At 43.0% G+C, this 22,528-nt stretch overlaps 2 protein-coding genes across 2 annotated transcripts in view; both read left to right on the top strand.

Annotated features, from left to right (window-relative positions):
- The window catches only part of GRAP2 (GRB2 related adaptor protein 2), a 303,601-nt gene that overhangs the window by 18,503 nt on the left and 262,570 nt on the right, over nucleotides 1–22,528 (top strand). The window lies entirely within an intron of this gene.
- Nucleotides 7,201–12,857, top strand: LOC142249847 (uncharacterized). The gene is made up of 2 exons (XM_075321780.1): nucleotides 7,201–7,512; nucleotides 7,708–12,857. The coding sequence occupies exon 2, from the start codon at nucleotides 7,913–7,915 to the stop codon at nucleotides 12,374–12,376; it is 4,464 nt and encodes a 1,487-aa protein (XP_075177895.1). The 5' UTR covers nucleotides 7,201–7,512; nucleotides 7,708–7,912; the 3' UTR covers nucleotides 12,377–12,857.

The raw sequence follows: 22,528 nt of genomic DNA, 5'->3' as shown, positions 1-22,528 counted from the left end.
ATAGACAGCGGTGAACACCACGTCAACCCAGCAACGTCTCTTGTCACACTACTATACTTTCTGAGGACCCACTGCACGCACACTGATGACCGAAACGTCTGTGCTTGTGCTGGTCCTACAAGTTCTTCACAATAAAAACTACTATTCACATTGATCTTGAGTGCCAAGGTTCTGCATCTACAAACTTGTACCGACCTGAGGCATTACACTGATACATCAGTGTTACCATATAGTGAACATGGTGAATAAAATACCCCAAAACAATTGTGCAATCACACTTTTTTTGCAATTTTTCCGCACTTCAATTTTGTTTGCCATTTTCCAGTACACTATATGGTAAAACTCATGGTTTTGTTTAAAAGTACAATTTTTCCTGCAAAAAACAAGCCCTCATATGGCAAGATTGACGGAAAAATAAAAATGTTACAGCTCTCAGAAGAAGGAGAGGAAAAAAAACGGAAACTTGCCCGCAGATTAAGGGGATAAAGTCTGACTATAGAGTCTCCATTGGATTAAGGTCTGGGCTTTGACTACGACATGGTTATACATTTACACATTTCCCCTTAAACCACTGGAGTGTTGCTTTACCAGTAGCTTTGGGTTATTGTCTTGTTGGAAGGTGAATCTCCGTCTCAGTCTCAAATCACTGACAGACTGGAAAAGGTTTTGCTCAAGAATATACCTGTATTTCGCAGCATTCATCTTCCCTTTGACTTGGACCATTTTTCCTTTGCCTGCTGCCAAAAAACATCCCCACAGCATGATGCTGGCACCACCATATTTCACTGTAGGCATGGTGTTCTTGGGGTGATGAGCTGTGTGACTTGGTGCCAGACATCGGTTTCCCTTGGTGACCAATAACAATTTTTGTCTTTTCTGTCCATAGCACCTTCCTCCATACATTTGGGGAGTCTCCCACATGTCTTTTGGTAAAACCAAAATCAGCCTTCCAATTTTTGGCTGTACGTAAAGGCTATTTTATGGCCACTCTTCTATAAAGGCCAGCTCAGTGGGTTGTATGGCTTATTGTGTTTTTATAGACAGATACTACAGTCTCTGCTTGAGAACTCTGCAGCTTCTTCAGGATTATTTTTGGATTCTGTGCTGCATCTCTGATTAATACCCTCCTTGCATGGACTGAGAGTTTTGGTGGCGGCCCTCTCTTGGCAGGTTTGTTGTGATACCATGTTCTTTCCATTTGATGATAATGAAAGAGATGGTGCTCCAGGGGATCATCAGAGATTGAGATATTTTTTTTAGAACCCAACTCTGACTTGTGCTTCGCAGCAACTTTGTCTCTGACTTGTTTGGATATCTCCTTGGTCTTCATGGTGTTGCAGCCTCTGTGGCTTTTCAGAAAAGGTGTACTGACAGACCATGGGACACATATTGCACACAGGTGGACTTTCTTTCATTAAGCATGTGACTTGAGAAGGTAAATGCTTACACCAGCAATTTTGGGGGGGGCTTTATAGCAAAAAGGGTGAATCCATATGCAAATGGCAATTTTTTTTATTTTATCCCATAAATTTAATTTTTTGCCTATATTTTCCTCATGTTTCACTGTGGGGATGGACAGATCAAGGTTGGAAACAACCGAAACATCACCATGCCATATGGGCTATTAAAGTCCTCTTTTTTTCTTATTCTCCTGGGCTACTGCTTGCTTTTTTGTTATTATATTGTTTGCCAGTGGATCTTTGGTTTGGTTGGAGGCCTTGCACCCATTTTTTTATATTTCTATGTGCTGCTCTTATTTTTCTTCTAGAAAGATAGATGGATATGGAAGGAAAACGAGATTGCACAGGAAATGAGTTTACAATTGCCTGGTCAGGAATGGTCGGCAGAAAGTGATTACCCTCCTCCCATCCTTCCTGTACTTACTATTTTTATTAAATTTATCGAAAGGAGGTCCACTTAAAAGTAGGATTGTGGAAGCTGTGGTCATATGTTGTAATTCCAGTATGCTTACCCAATTGTACCCAATCCTCTGTTTTATTTGGCTGATTACCTAGGCCATGCTTCCACGTGTAACAACACTGCAGGGTTTTTTTGTTTTTGTTTTTTTTTGCTGTATGTTGTTCAGCAGTTGTTTCAGAAACGTAGTGATTTCACAATAAAAAACAATTACATTTTTCCTGGCTCTCCATAGAAGCCCATTGGGGGAGGGCGGGGGAAGCTCCAGAAACGTACAGTTCAACATAGTGGTAATGAGTTTTCATCAAATCACCTCCATTTTACTACTATTAGGGGACGCTGAAATTAGAGTATAAAAATTTGGTCTGATATATTCATCCAGAAGAGAAGGATGTTTTTTTTTGTCACTTGGCATCCATGTGCTGTCCATCTTTTGTCCATGTGCTGTCTGTCTGCTGTCCATCTGCTCTTTTTGTGCTGTCCATGTCCTGTCTGTGTGCTTTCCTTCTGCTATCCGTCTGCTGTCCATCTGCTTTCCGTGTGCTGTCCATCTGCTTTCCGTGTGCTGTCCATCTGCTAACTGTGTGCTGTCAATGTGCTGTCTGTGTGCTCTCCGTCTGCTGTCCGTGTGCTGTACATCTGCTCTCTGTGTGCTCTCCATGTGCTGTCTGCGTACTCTCCATCTGCTGTCCGCGTGCTCTCCATCTGCTGTCTGGGCACTCTCCATCTGCTGTCCATGTTCTCTCCATCTGCTATCCATCTGTTATCTGTGTGCTGTCAATGTGCTGTCTGTGTGCTCTCCATCTGCTGTCGGTGTGCTGTACATCTGCTCTCTGTGTGCTATCCATGTGCTGTCTGCGTGCTCTCCATCTGCTGTCCACGTGCTCTCCGTTTGCTGTCCGTGTGTTTTTCATCTGCTCTCCGTGTGCTGTCCATGTGCTGTCTGCGTGCTCTCCATCTGCTGTCCACGTGCTCTCCGTTTGCTGTCCGTGTGTTTTTCATCTGCTCTCCGTGTGCTGTCCATGTGCTGTCTGTGTGCTGTCCATCTGCTCTCCGTGTGCTGTTCATGTGCTGTCTGTGTGCTGTCCATCTGCTCTCCGTGTGCTGTTCATGTGCTGTCTGTGTGCTGTCCATCTGCTCTCCGTGTGCTGTTCATGTGCTGTTTGTGTGCTGTCCATCTGCTCTCCGTGTGCTGTTCATGTGCTGTCTGTGTGCTTTCCATCTGCTCTCCGTGTGCTGTTCATGTGCTGTCTGTGTGCTGTCCATCTGCTCTCCGTGTGCTGTTCAAGTGCTGTCCATCTGTTGTCCATGTGCTGTCTGTGTGCTGTCCATCTGCTCTCTGTGTGCTGTTCATGTGCTGTCTGTGTGCTGTCCATCTGTTACCCATGTGCTCTGTGTGCTGTCCATGTGTTGTCCATGTGCTGTCTGTGTGCTCTCTGTGTGCTGTCCATGTGCTGTCCATCTGTTACCCATGTGCTCTGTGTGCTGTCCATGTGTTGTCCATGTGCTGTCTGTGTGCTCTCTGTGTGCTGTCCATGTGCTGTGTGTGTGCTCTCTGTGTGCTGTCCATGTGCTGTCTGTGTGCTCTCTGTGTGCTGTCCATGTGCTGTCCATCTGTTACCCATGTGCTCTGTGTGCTGTCCATGTGTTGTCCATGTGCTGTCTGTGTGCTCTCTGTGTGTTGTCCATGTGCTGTCTGTGTGCTCTCTGTGTGCTGTCCATGTGCTGTGTGTGTGCTCTCTGTGTGCTGTCCATGTGCTGTGTGTGCTCTCTCTGTCTCCTGTCCGCCTGCTGTCTGTGTGCTGTCTGTCTGCTCTCCATGTGCCGTCCGTCTGCTGTCCATCAATGTCTGTGTCCTGTCCATCTGCTCTCTGTGTGCTATGCATGTGCTCTGTGTGCCCTCCGTCTGCTGTCCGTCTGCGTCTGCTATCCATCTGTTCTCTGTATGCTGTCCATGTGTCGTCTGTGTATTCTCCATCTGCTGTCCGTCTGATCTCTATGTGCTGTTCATGTGCTGTCTGTCTTCTGTCCGTTTTTTCTCAGCAGCCATTATTAATTTACAATCATTCATTTACAGGAGCATGTACAGTGTCCCATGCTACAGAATGGTAATGTATCCATAAAAAATGGATGCCACTAGGACGGTCTATGTGGCATTCGATTTTTTTTTGTGGCACCCATAGACTTGAATATGTGAGTTTCGTCCAATTTACGCATCCAGTTGCAGCATGCTGCAATTTATTGCTCAGGCTGAATACAGCTGAGGAAATAACGCAGTGCAGCCTCATTGAATAACATGGGTCAAAGACAAGTGCAATCTCCTTTTTCCTCGCAGTGCACTTGTCCAAATTATATACTAGTGCAATCGTACTCTAAGGGCTCACTCACATGAGCATATAAATTGGATGAGTGCTATCTGATAAAAAAGGATTGCACTCGGACCCATGTTATTCAATGAGGCCGTGAGTATCTGTGATTTTTTTTCCCAGCTGTATTTGGCATCCTCCAATTTGACTCTGAAATCAGTACAGAGCAAGAAAACAATGAGATGCGATATGGACCATCAGTATGGCTCCCAATTTTTAAGGATACATTACAATTCTGTAAGATGCGAAAGTGTAAATCGTTTCGTAAAAGATTAATAGCTGCAGAGTAAAAAAACGGACAGCACATGGATGACAAGTGAGAAATAATTGTCCCGCTTTTTTGCATGAGAGTGGGACAAAGGGGATGTCCACTACTTGGACAACCCCTACTCATTCCCCTTGGTCGCGCCCGTAAAAATAAATAAGCGTATACCCACATCGATGCGTTTCCACTGATGTCTAAATCCGTATTCACGGGGCCCATGTGACATTGTTATGACAGGCGACCCCCCGTGAACAATAGGCACCGGCTTCCTTCTCCCCACCTTTGGATGTTTGAGTAGGAAGTCAGCGCAGTACTAGGCGCTGATTGGTTACGGGGTCACCTGGGCCCCTGGAACGCAGATTTAGACATTGCTGGATCCACGGCCGCACCAGAGGAGTATAGACTGATATTTTTATGGGGCAAACAAGGGTGTAGGGGTAGGGGTTGAATGTCAATGAGTAGGGGTTGACCAAGTAGTGATAAGCCCCTTTAAACTAAGATTTTTGCCGCAAAAAAAACACCCAAAAAACCCAGAGTGTTTACGCTACATATGAACTTAGCCCACGAAGTATATATAGACAGTATGGTGGAGGTGAGATGCAAATCAAATGAATTCCCGCAAATGAGAAAGCCGTAGTGGTTTGACACGGTTGTTTCTTAACACGTTTGCATTTTTTTTTTACAAGTGAAATACAGGTATTTTATGTTGCACCTGTTTCAGATGTGGTTTTTGGTGCAAATTTGCCACCATCTTTATTGCACCATCTATATAAAGTATATAATTCCTAGTACCACTATCAATTGACCTTACTATATAGCCATTTGGTAAGTATGAAATTTTTATTTAAAATTTGGATTAAGGCCAAGTTCACACATTGAATATTTGGTCAGTATTTTACGTCAGTATTTGTAGCCAAAATCAGGAGTAGAAAAGAGGAAAAGTATAATAGAAACACAGGTACCGCTTCTGCATTTTTCACCCACTCTTGATTTTCGGTATAAAAAACTCACTAAATACTGAATGTGTGAACGTGGCCTAAAAGTAATTTTGGCCTTTGGAACACAAAAAAACAAAAAATCTGTCTCTTGCATTCTATCAGATGTGACTTTTTATTTCTTATGTATGTGTATAACTGCATGTGTATGATTTGATCACAGGAAATGTTGGGGTATTTTTACGCAACACAACAAACATACTGTGCTTTGATACAGTGTCTGTCCCTCACCTAACTTCTTCTATTTCTGCTAATTTTTCACATTTATCTATTTTGGAAATAATGTTTTTAGATAACTAAATTCCTAAAATTTCATCCTTTGGAATGACATATTTTAAAGTGAATATTTTTTTGTTTTAGATTTGGCTAAATATTTTTGCCTTTTCTTCTATTATAATATTTTATTTTACAGGAAAAAAAAAGCAAAATATGATCCACTGTTGTTAACGTCTATAGCAAAGCCAAATATGTATAGCTTCCCCTTTCCCCCTCCACAGCGTGGTCTTGGGGTGCAGAGGATTCTACCTTCTGAAGGTCCCTCATCTCCCCCTTTTTGAAGCTCCTGTGAAGCCTGGCCACGGGCTAGGCTTCATAGGAGATCATTACTTGTACAATATACTGTCACAGTTTCAAGTCTCTCAAAAGACAAAAAAAATAGAAAAATAAAAAAAAAAAAAGTTTTGAAAAGATTAAAAATATATAAATAAAATAGTTTGACTTCCCCCACCCCCTTTCCTCATTTTAAATATCCAAAAATAAAAGCTTAGCTAAGTTTTCATGATGAGTATTTGGTGTATTTTTGCTGCATAAAAAAATGCAACCTCTTAGGCTATGTGCCCACGGGACAATGTACCCGCGGATTTTGCCGCAGAAAACCTATGGATTTATCTGGATTTTCTAGATAAATCTGCAGGTTTTAGCTAGTACAGACACTTCCCATGTTGACACATTTTCTGCAGCAAATCCATGGCAAAACAGCAGTAAAATCCGTGGTAAATCCTCAGCATGCACACTAAGGCCATGTGCCCACGGGAGCTTTTTGCTGTGGAGTTTGCCGCGGAAAACCTGCGGATTTTTCTGGATTTTCCAGATAAATCCGCAGGTTATAGCATGTACAGGCACTCCCCATGTTACCCTATGGGACATGGGGAGTGTCTGTGTCCACGCTGCGGAAAGTGCGGCTGCGGAATCTCCTGCGGAGATCCCTCAGCCGCACCTAACTGCATGTCAATTATTCATGCGGATTTACTTGCGGAGATCCCGGCCCTCTGCTATGGCGATAGAGGCCGGGACGTCCGCAGGTAAATCGCGTGAAAGTCCGCATGTTTCCCGCAGCTATTCCGCTGGAAACTCGCAGCTAAAAATAGCTGCGGATGCCGGCGGGCAGCTGCGGGAAACATGCGGCCGTATCTGCGAATATATCCGCAGGTACGAGCGCCCGTGGGCACATGGCCTTAAGCTACTTTCCCCTGATGAGCTTTTGGTGAGTTTGTACTTCAGTATTTGAGTTTTTGGCTGGAGTCACACTTGTGTGTGACTCGTGCAAGTATCGGATCGCACTGCCCGGATCGGCCGCGGCTCTCCTGACAGGAGCGGGTCAGCATCATAGAAATACATACAGCGGAGCCGCTGTCATGCCTTCATAGAAATGCATATAATTATTTTATTATGCCAAGTAATAAGATTACATTTAGTAATTGACATTGATACTGTCCACTTGTCCAGTGATATCCAACAGCGCCATCTGTTGACAATGTTGTCTTACTGCAGTTAGTTTAATGTTTCACTGGTTACTGTGCAATGAAAATTGTCCTACCAAGGCTTATGTAGTTACCCATCAGACCTTGCATAGGCTCTGCCCCTTCTTCTTCTTCAGCAGCCATTTCAGTTACATGAACACACACATTCTGCATGCTGAATATCTCTCCAGATCTCTGCTCCTTATGTTTGCCTCTACATAGCACAGTCGGTGAGTTATGATCCCCTGGTTAGGGCTCATCAAAATTATAATGTAGTTGGTCTGTTCTGCAAGTATTATCCTGTCATTAGCTAATATGTATTCGCCATGTAGTGCATTTACCCTGCATGTCCTGTATCAAATGGAATGCTATGTAACTCAGATATGTTGTATGTTGTACTTAGTATTTTCATTTATTTCTTGTAGTTTTACACTGATCTCATTAATAAAAGTTGTAAAGGACCCCCAGCGTCCGAGTCAATGCATTGATGGGAAAGAGTTAAGCTGTCTGTCAACTCGTCTTCCAACGCACAGATTGAGGGTGCCAGAACAGTAAAACGACTGCTATTAACGGGGTTGAAGCATAGACGCCGACTTCTATCAGAGAGCAGTCAAGCCGCATACAGACACCATGTCAGATAGAGGATCTGAAGTTTATGTAACACGCTCCCATGTAAGCTCGTCAGCTTCAAGGAAGTCTGTGAGCAGCGCTGCAATTGCCACCGCCAGGGCGAAGGCGGAAGCCGCCAAAGTGAGAGCTGCCTTTGCTGAACAAGAGTTGAAATTAAAGACAGAAAAAACACGTCTAGAAGCCGACCTTGCAAAACTTGCTGTAGACACAGAAGCAGCAGCAGCAGAAGCTGAAGTACAGGCTTTAGAAGAAGCAGCACGCAGCGACAGTAAAAGTTTCAGGTTAAGGCTCGGACCCGAACTCAGTAATCGGGATATCTCACAACGCACTTCAGACTACGTACTAAAGCATACCGCATCAGACGACCGTCTACATTCAGCTCCAAGAGAGAGACTTAATCCTGCCATTCAGCCATCAACCTTCATTCAACAAACATCCCATGTTAAGCATGAAGGTAATTCCGTCCACCTAACACCATCAGTGTCACCTGCACCCAAGTTTGTAGATTCCTATTACACAGCGAACCGTCCCAAAATGGAGGACCCCGATGGTGACTATCATGGCGACAACGTATTTGATGGCAACAATAACTCACTGGGACCTCATCATAGCAACATGTATCAGGACCACCCTCTCAGAAATCAAGAGCTACCAGATTTCCTCAAGTTCTTCGCACGCCGTGAGTTACTCACCAAAGGTCTTTTAAAGTTTAACGACCGTCCTGAAAGTTACAGAGCGTGGAGAGCTTCCTTCAGAAACGCCACGGCCGGCCTGGACATCTCTGCCAATGAAGAGATCGATCTCTTGGTCAAGTGGCTAGGAAACGAATCAGCAGAACATGCAAAACGCATCAGGGATATCAGCATCAACCACCCGAGCAAAGGTTTGTGCCTGTTATGGGAGAGACTTGATGAGTGCTATGGCTCTTCAGAGAGGATAGAAGAATCCCTCTTCAAAAGGTTGGAGGACTTTCCCAAGATCTCTAATAAGAGCTTTCACATGCTAAGAGAATTGAGCGACCTCTTGGTAGAACTCCAAGTCGCCAAGTTTGAAGGAGACCTGCCAGGCCTCGCGTCCCTAGATGCAGCCAGAGGTATTAAACCCATAGTGAATAAGTTGCCTTACAGTCTGCAAGAGAAATGGTTGAACCGGGGTTCAGATTACAAACAACGTCACAACGTGCCGTTTCCTCCATTCCATGTCTTCGTAGATTTTGTGCGCCAGCAAGCCAAGATCAGGAATGATCCCAGCTTTGACCTTTCCACCGCAGATCTCATCAACCCACGAACAGGTAAGCCTGCTCCAGTACGCAACCCTCGAGGCTCACCTATCACTGTACACAAAACTAATGTGTCTGCTACAGATTCATCACGCAAGACCCACAGTACAACAGAACCTGAAGGGTCACTAACAATTGACCCAGACAAAGAGTGCCCCCTACACAAAAGGCCTCACCCACTGCAACAGTGCAGGAGTTTTAGAGGAAAATCTCTTAAAGACCGTAGAATCTTCCTCAGAGAAAACAACATATGTTACAGATGTTGTGCATCCACATCTCACTTAGCTAGAGACTGCAATGCCAGTATCACTTGTTCGGAGTGTAACAGTCAAGAGCACAGCACAGCTCTACACCCAGAACCAGCCCCACAGAATTCCACGCACATCGACCGACTTACAGAGCACGGCGGGGAGGAGACAGAGAGTACACCTCCTGAAGTGTCACCCCAGTGCACTCAAGTTTGTGGAGAAGGTCTCACTAACAAATCCTGCTCAAAGATCTGTCTGGTTACAGTTTACCCTATGGGCTACAGAGAAAAAGCGGTTAAACTCTATGCTATACTCGACGACCAGAGTAATAGATCACTCGCCAGCTCAGCTTTCTTTGACATCTTTGGAATCAAGGGACTTAGCTGCTCCTACTCACTGAAAACATGTACAGGAGTGAGTGAAGAATCTGGCAGGAGGGCAACAGGTTATCAAATCGAATCCCTAGATGGGAAGACATCCTTACCCCTTCCTACATTAATCGAGTGCAATGCCATCCCGAACAATAGAGAAGAGATACCCACTCCAGAAGCGGCACTACACCATCCCCATTTGAGAAACATAGCGCATCTCATTCCTGCACTTAATTCCCAAGCCAAGTTGGTCCTTTTGCTGGGGAGAGACATCATCAGAGTTCACAAGGTGAGGAAACAGATAAACGGTCCTCATAACTCGCCCTACGCTCAGAAGCTAGATCTAGGATGGGTAGTTATAGGGGACGTCTGCCTCGGAAAAGTTCCCAAGCCGAACAACATCCAATCTCTCTACACGAACACATTGGAGAGTGGCCGTCCATCCTTTATCCTACCCTGCCCCAACAAATTCCTAGTGAAGGAGAATCTCACCAATTCGGCACACTTAAATGGTGGGAAAGACAGATACGCCATGGATGAATTGTGCGACGGAGACAAAGATCATCTAGGGTGCGCTGTCTTTCAAAAGACCAAAGAAGATTATAAACTAGCCCATTCCATTGAAGATGAGACCTTCCTAGAGATAATGGATCAAGGATTTCACAAGGATGAAAACGACAGCTGGGTGGCTCCACTACCATTCAAGCCACAAAGACCCTGTCTTCCTAACAACAAAGAGATGGCACTAAAGCGCCTTACCTACTTAAAGCCAAGTTTCTCAAAGAAGCCAGAAATGGAGGTACATTTCTTTGCTTTCATGGACAAAATATTCAAAATACCAACCGACCAAAATCCTGCAGACCATGCGACCAGAGCGGTATCGGCACCACGCCTCAAAGACACTAACTGGCTAGTCGGACCTGCATTTCTGTATCAACCAGTACCCACTGCTCACGAGACACATACACATGAACTCTTCGAACCCGAATCAGATGTAGAGCTACAGCCTCAAGTTTCCACACTTAGCACAACGATCACCAACAGGCACCTTGATTCCAGCCGCTTCCTCAGATTCTCTACCTGGAGATCGGCCTACAGAGCCTTGACTTGCCTGATACATGTCATTAGATCCTTTAAAAACAGACAATCGAGACCAGCTCCATGCAAAGGCTGGCATCGTTGTCATAAAGCTTACACAGTGGAAGAGCTCACGCAAGCCAAACACGCAATCATCTGTTGTGTACAGCATGAAGCTTATACCCAGACTCTAGAGTCCCTCCGGAACCACAGAAGTGTCCCAAAAGATAGTCCCCTTAAAAAACTGGACCCGTTTGTGGATACTCAAGGACTGCTGAGAGTCGGGGGACGAATTTCAAATGCAAAGCTTGAAAATGACGAGTGTACTCCAATCATTGTTCCTCACGGCCATGTTGCTTTCCTGCTGGTTGAGCATTATCACGCACAGGTTAGACATCAAGGGCGCTTGATAACTGAAGGAGCCCTACGGGAAGCGGGTTTCTGGATAACAGGAGTTAAGCGACTTGTGAGTAGAGTCATCTTCAAATGTATCATCTGCAGGAAACTCCGTGGTTCTTGTCAATCCCAAAAAATGGCAGACCTACCAGCAGACTGTTTGAGTACCGAACCTCCTTTTACTAACGTGGGCCTCGATGTGTTTGGTCCCTGGTCAGTTGTCACACGTCAGACTAGAGGAGGACATGCAAACAGCAAGCGCTGGGCCGTCTTGTTCACATGTTTGAGTATTAGAGCCGTACAAATAGAAGTCATTGAGACAATGGACACATCTAGCTTCATAAATGCCTTCAGACGATTCATTTCTCTCAGAGGACATGTAAAGCATATACGCTCTGACAGAGGATCTAACTTTGTAGGAGCATGTGGTGAACTAAAGATTCCCTCAAATCTGGACATTAACCAAGTAGAAAGACGTCTTTCAGAACTAGGTTGTACGTGGACCTTTAACCCACCGCACTCATCTCATATGGGAGGTGTGTGGGAGCGCATGATCGGCATCGCTCGCAGAATCCTCGATTCCATCTTTCTGCAACTTGGTTCTTCGAAGCTCACTCATGAGACTCTAACAACCTTCATGGCCGAGGTAGTAGCTATAATGAACGCCAGACCACTGGTTCCCATATCCAATGACCCTGATGACATATCTCTGCTCACCCCTTCAACTCTCCTCACCCAGAAGTTTAATGTGAGTATGCCGACTTCTGGAGAGTTTACTACAAAAGACTTGTACAAATCTCAATGGAAAAGAGTTCAAATGTTAGCAGACCTTTTCTGGACTAAGTGGAGAAAACAATATCTCTCTACATTACAGACAAGAGACAAATGGCAAGATAGTAGACCCAACATGAAACCTGGGAATGTCGTCCTAGTGAAGAACACTCAGTCTAAAAGGAACGAGTGGCCTCTAGGATTGGTAACCAAGGTCTTCCCAAGTCAAGACGGACAGGTCAGGAAAGTGGAAATCAAGATTCCCAAGCAAAGTGGAAAGCTGTTTCTTAGACCTGTATCTGAACTTATTCTATTGCTCTAGTTTAAGTTTGTGGCATTCCCCCGGATGCCAGACGGGGAGTGTCATGCCTTCATAGAAATGCATATAATTATTTTATTATGCCAAGTAATAAGATTACATTTAGTAATTGACATTGATACTGTCCACTTGTCCAGTGATATCCAACAGCGCCATCTGTTGACAATGTTGTCTTACTGCAGTTAGTTTAATGTTTCACTGGTTACTGTGCAATGAAAATTGTCCTACCAAGGCTTATGTAGTTACCCATCAGACCTTGCATAGGCTCTGCCCCTTCTTCTTCTTCAGCAGCCATTTCAGTTACATGAACACACACATTCTGCATGCTGAATATCTCTCCAGATCTCTGCTCCTTATGTTTGCCTCTACATAGCACAGTCGGTGAGTTATGATCCCCTGGTTAGGGCTCATCAAAATTATAATGTAGTTGGTCTGTTCTGCAAGTATTATCCTGTCATTAGCTAATATGTATTCGCCATGTAGTGCATTTACCCTGCATGTCCTGTATCAAATGGAATGCTATGTAACTCAGATATGTTGTATGTTGTACTTAGTATTTTCATTTATTTCTTGTAGTTTTACACTGATCTCATTAATAAAAGTTGTAAAGGACCCCCAGCGTCCGAGTCAATGCATTGATGGGAAAGAGTTAAGCTGTCTGTCAACTCGTCTTCCAACGCACAGATTGAGGGTGCCAGAACAGCCGCGCCTGGCAGAAGAGAAGCCAGCCGGTCCGGGCAGTGTGATCCGATACTCGCACGAGTAACACGCAAGTGTAACTCCAGCCTTTACCTCAGTATCTGTAAGGCTAAGTTCACATTTCCGCTAAAATGTATCAGTCACAATCCGCTGCTCTGGTAAACAACGGAATCCGTTTAGCAGATTCCGTTGTTCCCATAGACTTGTATGAGCAGTGGATTGTGACTGATGATGCTGCGTTGCATCCTCCACCCGACTGATCAGTCGTGGAACGACTGACCGCCGGGCGGGAGGAACGCAGCCTGTAACGTTTTTTGAGCAGCGCGATCCGTCGGATTTCGCTGCGCATGCTCTCTGGCTCCCTGCACACGTGACCAGCTTTGGTTGTTTACCCGATATTTACCCTGGTTATGGTGCAAGGAGCCAGCGCTAAGCGGTGTACGCCCGTAACCAAGGTAAATATCAGGTAACCAAGGTAAACATCGGGTGCTTTGCTGTTACCCGATATTTTGTCTGGTTACGTGTGCAGGGAGGCCGACACTTCCCCGCTCGGCCCCGCCCCCTCCCGCACTCTGCACATGTGTGTGTACACACACACACACACTCGCCTGTCCCCAGCCATGCAGACCAGCACTGCCACTTACACCCTCATCTGGCCCCGCTCGGCTCCGCCCCCCGCTCAGCTCCGCCCCCTCCCGCACTCCGCATGTACACACACACACACACACACACACTCACTCACTCACTCACTCACACATACACTCACCTGTCCCAACCATGCAGACCGCAGCACTGCCACTGACAACCTCAGCGCCTGGCCCCGCCCCCCGCTCGGCTCCCCCCCTCCCGCATTCAGCATGTATACACACACACTCTCTCACTCACTCACTCACACTCTCACTCACACTCACACTCTCTCACTCTCTCACTCTCTCACTCTCACACTCTCACACTCTCACACTCTCTCTCTCTCTCACACACACACACACACACACACACACACCTGTCCTGCAGTCCCTGCGGCACTGACGTCCTCAGTGCCACGGCCCCGCTCCACTCCCCCCGAACTCCGCCCTCTTGCGCTCCGCCCCCCGCACACAACGGAGTCCGACAAAGAATTCTGTTCTTTGTCATCCGTTGTACAGCGCATCAGTCACATGCGTCAAGCGACGCATGTGACTGATACAAAACAACGGAAATGTGAACTTAGCCTAAGACAAAACCAAGAATGGGTAAAAAATACAGAAGTGGTGCCCGTGTTTCTATTATACTTTTCCTCCGATTGTTCCACTCCTGGTTTTGGCTACAAACAGTAAGGTAAAAAAGTCACCCAATAGTCAAGGTGTGCATGTGACCCATTTAACTCTTGAAAAAAATCCTGTAAAGAAAAAAAAAAACAAAATGCCAGAACTGATGTTTTTTGATCCCGGCATCTCACCAAAAAAAATGCAATACAATGGAAGCAAAATGTATGTACTCCAAAATGGTATCAGTCACAATTTTTTTTTTTTGTTACAAAGTTCAGATTTTAAGTCCCTAAAATGACAATAAAATAAATTATATAAACTTGGTAAAGCCACAATCGTACTGACTTGAAGAACCATGGTGCTAGTTAATTTTTTCTGCAAAATGAATGCTGTAAAAATAAAACTATGACAAATTTGAGGTTTTTTAATCATTTTACTTCCGTTTGATTTTATTCTCATGAGTTTTCAAAACAATGCAAGGTAAAATGAAAGGTTTCCTTCAAAACTAGAACTTGTTCTGCCAAAACAAAACCTTCATATGGCGATATTGGTCAAAAAATAAAAATGTTCGGGCTTTTGGAAGAAGAAGAGGAAATGAAATTGCAAAAATGATATTTATCTGTGTTCTTAAGGGGTATTCCCTTTAATGCTCCAGTCAATAATGACCATGCCAGGTGGTTTGATGAGGGGGCTTCCTCTGCCACCCCAGATATCTCTGCCAGTTTTCTATTGACGGGTGACTAATACTGCAATACAGAATTTTGGCAATTAATTATTTCAGCGATCAGACGATCACATTTTCAACTAAATCTAAATTAATTAACTGAATTCAGTTAAGTCTAAAATAATATAAAAATCTAAAACAATATAACATTTTTAAAAGGTTTTGTAAAAATAAAAAAGTGATAAAAAGAATCATCCTTTTTTCTTTTTAGATTACCTTAATATTGGGGAAAAAAATGTAAAACATTAAACAAAAATTATAAATACTTGGTAGAAAATTCCAGTTTTTAGGCACCTGACCTCCCCAAAAATTGAATAAAATACTATAAAAAAAAATCATAAAAGGTATTTTATTGTACATATATAGTAAAATTACCGGTATATAAATTTGGAATCACTGTAATTTTATTAACCTACAAAACAAAGTTATGCCATTTATACTACATAGTAATGCTGCTAAAAAATAATGATGGAAACGATTTTTATTAATTTTGCCTAAAAAATAAATTAATAAATTAATGAAGTTATTAATTAAGTTATTATTTATCAGAATAAATGCCTAAGTGGTACTAAGAAAAAATACAACTCATCTTGCAAATGACAAGTCCTCAAGCAAAAACCGTCAGTCCAAAAAAATAAAAAAAAACATGGCTTTCAGAATACAGTCTCAAAAATAAGTGTTTTATTTTCTCAAAAAGTAAAATATAAAAAAACCTAACATTGTCATCATCGTGATCATATGGATTTGCAGAATAAAATGGCATTGTCATTTATTGTGCACAGTGAATGTGATATAAAAAATATTGCAGGTTTTTGTTTTCGCATAAACATGTTTTACCTTCGATTTATATTAATTCTGTAGTTATCTGTTTGTCCTTCTAGTCTACTGAGCCTTCCTAGGGTATAACCCTTTAAGAGCAATATTAATTGGCCTTGGCATTTACGGTACTTATATTTGTTGGTTTTTGTTCCTGAATTTTTATGGAAATTACTACTAAATTGTGATTTTAGGGCAATTTTATAGTTATATTATAATTTATCCAATTAACCCATATACCAAGAGCAGTTCTGATTTAGTTTTATTTTAGAAATGTTCAGGTTTTATTCACATAATCTGTATAACCTATAGCTCTCCATTAAAGTGAATCTGCCACCAGATTTTTGCCACCTAATCTGAGAGCAGCATAATGTAGGAGCAGAGATCCTGATTCCAGCGATGTGTTATTTACTGGGCTGCTTAGTGTAGTTTTGATAAAATCACTACTGGTTAATCAGCAGGAGGTTATCATTACAGGACTATTGGTGCACTGAAGATAGTCCAGCATATTCATAAGATCTGTATAACTGTTAGATCTGCAGCAGAGAAAACATTGATTTAACAAAATGACAACAAACAAATTACTTTCGTCCCCATGAGTAAGCTGTATTAACTACAGCGAAACGTACATAGGGGGTGTTTCTTTGCCGATTTGGAGCATTCCATGTTTCCAGGCCCTCTTCTACACAGGTTTGTGTTTATCGGTGCATTGCTGCAGACATGCCCGTTATACTCCTTTCATGTTTGGGATTTTTATTGCCCAGGTTAGACATGCTCTGTCCCACTAGTTTAGTCTAATACTCCTCCTGGGTTGTTTTTCAGCTTTCCCCGTTATATACATATATGATGTTAGTCTATTATCTGGAGTATTGACGCTGTCTTTTTTAACCCTGTATAATCTATATCTTATACTAGTGAATATTTGCGGCCGGCTTCTTGATACCACCATCATCCAGTCTGCCTTCCCACCACTTCCCATCTTTTTGGTCATCTCTTGATTTTAATATTTGCAATTGTTTAATAAAACTACTTGATATTGCTTCATATACTCCTTGTCCTCCTTTTTCATTATATTTCAATGGAGGTTTTGGGTCTGGCAGTGAGTATTCTCTGACTGTCAGCCCAGCATGCTTGGTATGGCTTGTATGGTGCAATCACTTATGTAACTTCTAAAATAGTAAACTGTATACAGCAATGTCGGATTCAATGGCAGTCCTATCTATAATTATCATTAGGCACTTCATCTAAAACCATAATTATTTGGTACCATATGGTATACATGACTGCTTACTCAGCAGGTTTCCAAAATGTTGTTTTAGGTTAATGTTTATCAATAAAGATTCATGAGCCATAAATAATTAAAGGGGTGATTCACAACTGTGCGCTAATGGCCACATCCCTATAAAAATGATAGGGAAGGATTTTTCTAAATACCTTGTTCAGCCAATTCTGCCTCTGAGAGGCGCTATTGTGGCCCACTCACCCCATCACGTGACTCCCGGGCTCCGTGAGTTCTGGGATCTGGTGATGTCACATCAACATCCAGTTGGCCCTAACATCACCGCAGCCGGCCCCAGTCTCTATGAGTGATTGGGCTGTGGGTGGAGTTTCACTGCTCATCACAGCCCAGCATCACAGTGCAGCATGTCGCGTGCCCCCTTCTTTGCTGCAGAGTGCCACAAGCAGGAACGATGCTGGACGTGGATGCTGGACTGTAATAAGCGGTGAAACACCGCCCACATCCCAGTCACTCAGGAAGACTTTGGCCGCCTTGGTGATGTCAAGTCAACTGGAAGTTGACTTGACATCACTGGATCTCAGAGAGTTTTCGTCTACGCCATATGCAGTGTGCGGCCAGGTTATTGAAGCCACTGGAGGGTCCTGCTGGGGCTGGTGGAGTAATGCAGCTTAGGTGTTTTGGGCCCTCCGCAAGCAGGGCTAGGCCCCAGCAGTGGATGATGAGGGGGCTATAGTAGGGAACAGTCAATGTATGTGTATGGAGGCGAGAAGGAAACAGTCCACTCCGGTATTGCAGTTTCAACTTGCCTTTTTGCTTTTGGCTCAGTACCTGGACCTGCTGCTGCCAGTTTCAGGTGTTTCCGCTCCCCTTCTTTTCCATGCCAGCTGTGACCTGGGTTGGCTGTCATCTATGCACACTCATTTGTATTGGGCTCCCGTGGCTTAGAGCTTCTGGGGGAGTCCCTGTTTCAGTCTTGGTCCTATTGCAGGCAGCCTTGGACTCTTTGGGTGGTGAAGGACCCTGGAGATCCCCTCAACTGACAGATTTAACAGTTGATGATAAAGTGTTCTGCTGTCCTAGGGTCTGCACCCCACCTTGCTGAGTCCTGTGAGCCTTGGTTCCGGACTTCCACAGGTGCCTCGCGGTCCCTGGAGTATTATACTTCCACAGGTAACTCACGGTTCCTGGAGTCCTGGTTCCTTACTCCACAGTCCTTGTCTCCTTTACAGCGTCCCGTTCTTACTTCAGGTCGTTACACTTCTCCTTCTTTACTTCACTCTCTCACTCCTCTCTCCTTCACTTTCAACTCTCTTCAACTACTTCTCACTTCTTCCTCCCGCCAACTTCCCAACTGACCACTCGCCCCTCACCTTGCTGGGTCTCTCCCTACAGATTTGGTGGCAATTAGCCAATAAGTGCCCATCCCTTTTACCTGTTGCTAGGCAGTCTCCCAGTCTAGAATTGGGTTTGCGTATGTGGCCTGAGGATGCTGGTGTGTTGACTGACATGGATATTCCAGGGCTTGGGTTTCCTTAGGTTACATTTTGTGGCACCTGATACCTCAGGGGTGCTAAAACACCTTTCCTATCAGTTTTACAGGGATGTGGCTACTATTGCAGAGTAGTGAACAACCTCTTTAATACAGGTCAGGAGCCTTCTGTCGAGATAGGCACCTCCAAATATCTTATCCGGTGAGATGCTCCAAGGAGTGACAATGCAACAAAGTGTGGCCAGAGCAACTGAGAAAAAACACCAAAGAAGTATTGGGAATGAATAAAAATAGAATATTTATTGAAAACAATTTTAAACCAATAAATATAACATAAGATGAAGCAAAAGGTCAGAATAAGGAGGATACATAAACCCCAAGTGGAGAAACATCCAAGGAGGGACAGGCAAGCGGCAACACCATTAGATAATACAGCTGAATTGATAGCCTATCTATATCACCTATACATTTGTAATTGTTATGTATATTTGGACTGACGCATCTTATTCTCTGTATAAATACTGTAGCAAAAGAATTGAAAAGAAAAGTCATGAAGAAGAATATGATATGAGAGATGTCTAAAGTAACAGAAGGGGGAGGAATGAGCTACGAGCCACAGATATAGGCAGGTGAATGAGCCATGGAATGCAGATTGCTGATTATCGCACTCCATTGCATTCACATAAGTGCTTGTCAGTTCCTATGTAAAACAGCAGTAATGAGAAATCCATTCAGCCTCCTGATTTATCATTTAGGTTCTTCTAAATCACGTGAAATGTCTTCAGATAAAATAGTTTTTTTTAATTTCTGACTGTATGTACAACAAACATTTCTATTCTCCAACTCTTCTGTTTTCTGCACTCAGCAAACTCTTTACTACCTCATTGTCTCACCTCTAAAGAGTATATAACCCTGAAAAGTACCTACGTATACATTGAAGCAAGGGCCTGTGACTATTCTATAGCTATTCCTAAGTTATCTCTTGACTACTCCTTAACAGACATACGGTAAACCTACAAAAATCCGCTCAAAGGGAATGTCCACCCATGAAATATAGAAGCCAAGGAACCCTAAATAGTGAGCTGAATGTTTACATTCATCAAAATAAGGGAACCATATAGGAGGACCAGAATAAATAGTTAAACAACAACTTTAATAATATATAGAACAATAAATATTTATGCAGAGACAAGCAAACAATGGTATAGATTGCTAGATGTAAATAACAGTTATTCAGAAGTGATAGAAAACCTCGCTTACCAGATAGCAAAAGCTGTCACATATGTAATAGAACAGATACTACCTATCCCGCAGAAAGCAGGTAATGAGCTCCACTGTGGCAGCTAAGCCAGTGCAAAAAACACAGTCATCCAAATAGTGGACAGTATACGGTTAAATACCTAAAGACATTGTCTGGAGGAAGGCTGAAGGCTAGAGACATTGGAGAGCTCGAAGACCCTCGACACACGTTTCAACGATAAAGTGGCTTCTTCTAGAATGCTGGAAATAAGGGCAGACAGTTGATGGCCATACTTTATATGGAGAAAACCCGGTGACAGGTTCCCTTGAAGACTGATCGGTCTTCAAGGGAGCCAACCAGCAGGATTTTCCCATATAAAGTAAGGGTCCTGTGAAAATTCCTCCTCTGGCATCCTCCTGGCTTGTTCCTTTTATTTATTTAAATTTAAAATGTGCAGATTAAAGATGTGAAATCACTACTGACATCAGCCCTAAAAATATTACTCCAATTGGCACAGCAACAGGGCAATTGGGAAGAGCCAGGCAAAGTACCAGAATTTGTGCATCTAATGGATGCTCCACTTCTGCGGTGGCTGCGGGGGGTGCATCTAATAGATACTATATGTCACTTCTGGGCAGCTGTGGGTTGTGCATCTAATGGATGAGCCACTTCTGAGGTGGCTGAGGGCTGCTATATTTAGGCCGGGAAGGGCCAAATAACCAAGCCTGATAATACCAGCCCCCAGCTGTTTGCTTTACCTTGGCTAGTTATCAAAAATAAGGAGACCCAACATCATTTATTTGTTATTATTTATTTTGTTCCCAGCAGCGTCCAGGCATCGTCCCTGTGCCGAAAGATTGTTAATTTGCTATGCTGCAGCCTTTCAACAAACTCTGAACTCAATCACAAACTTCTGTGAGAGGTCCATATTTGAGTTCAAGCCACAGACACTAGGTGTCCGGTACAAACCCCCAACTTTTTCCATTCAGGCTTTGCTCATCCCTACTAACTAGCAAAGTTCACACAATATAGACATTACGAGACAGTAGAACATATTACAGTTCAGGAATCTAACCTGAGACCTTAGACGTAAATGCCGAGCTATGTTCAGTGGCAATCTGTGACCGTCACAAAATAATTAGATCCCTAATGTTACTTTTATTGTGAGTATGCCAGAGTTTTATGCAAATGTATCCGGTATAATTTATATGCAAATTCGCAGGAGTTCGAGCAAAATCAAAGCATACATTTAATTTCTTGTTTTACACATAAAAGCCTTTTCACAGACTCTACAGGATATTCAAAATAAAATCCACATGTAAAAACTTCAGAACAATGGAAAGAGATAGCAAAATGTATTTAAAGGCAGCAGATTTTTTTATTCTTTTTTTAATAATATTCATATTACGCTATAAGATATTATAAATATTCAATAAATGTTTAAAATTAACTATTTCTACATCTTTTTTTTAAATTTAACAATTATACTGTCAAGTCATGCTTGGAGTTATAGGCGCAGGCTGGAAACAAGTTCCTTTTCTGGTGGCTTCTCAAAACTGAAATCCTATTTAATAAACATAGGGTAAAGGATAACAAAAAAACAACGAGCAACAATACATAATATATTGGTATCCTGCCATAGACGGATAATTTAATTTTTGTGCCGCAGAGTAATGAAGCATATTTTGACGAACAGAACTTGACTCTGTTTGTAGTTTGATAGACCCATCTGTCTATAAGAATTTGAGGTTATAACGGAGGAGGTGGTAATAGTAATGGGATATAAGATGTGCTGATATGGGCATATTTAGCATAGTAATCTGTATTTCAATTAAACTGCAGCATCATTTACATATATCATGGTTATAGTGTGGTTTGAACATCGCATTGCTGTGACTATGGGTTAAATTTAGCTTGCATTATAATAAGAGCTTATCACTATGAAGCACATCTAAATTGACAGATTTGCAGCAAGTGCCAATTATAATAGTTACTACACTTTCTACAACATTTCTTGACAGCTTGAGAATATTATTGCACCACTTAGTATACGTCGGCAAGCACAACGCTAAAAACGCAAATATGATCTTATGAAGTCATTGGTAACGACAAGGGTTAGCATCTGACCTAATTAGTGTATGACGACTTTTCTTGTCCCGTATATAAATGGATTTAGTTCTGTGCAGAGATTGTATAGAGAGCTAAGCAGTCTATCATCCCATAAGCAATGCAATCACTAAGAAATTCTCCAACCACCTGTTCTGTCAAGGATGACTAATACAAAGAGTTTTACACTGATATCAACTTTTTTTTTATGGTTTCGGATTATTTTCGCTGCACACTCATAGCACCCACATGGAGAGGTGTCAAATGGGGTGGCTGTCTGTGCACACTACCATTTTACAGTAAATTACAGGCAGACATACAACCGGAGGAGAGGGTTCAGGAGCACAGGGCCCGGAAGCAAACAAGGGTCATTTTAGCCCTGATTATTTTCAGCTTACTAGGTTGGCTGTTAGGTACCACGACAGTATTGTTTACCGTGGTCAGTAGCGTACTTGATAATAGCTATTGGCCACGTGGCCGCTATGGGGCTCGTGAGTCAGGATGGTGCCAGCACCAGTATTGCACTTTCGACTGTATCGGCATCCTGGATGCCAATACAGTTAAAACCAATGATGGAACAGGGAGCCATCTACT

This window comes from Anomaloglossus baeobatrachus, chromosome 8, assembly GCF_048569485.1.
Source record: "Anomaloglossus baeobatrachus isolate aAnoBae1 chromosome 8, aAnoBae1.hap1, whole genome shotgun sequence".
NCBI lineage: Eukaryota > Metazoa > Chordata > Amphibia > Anura > Aromobatidae > Anomaloglossus > Anomaloglossus baeobatrachus.
The sequence above is the reverse complement of the archived record's forward strand: the minus strand, read 5'-3'. Positions and strand labels throughout refer to the sequence as shown.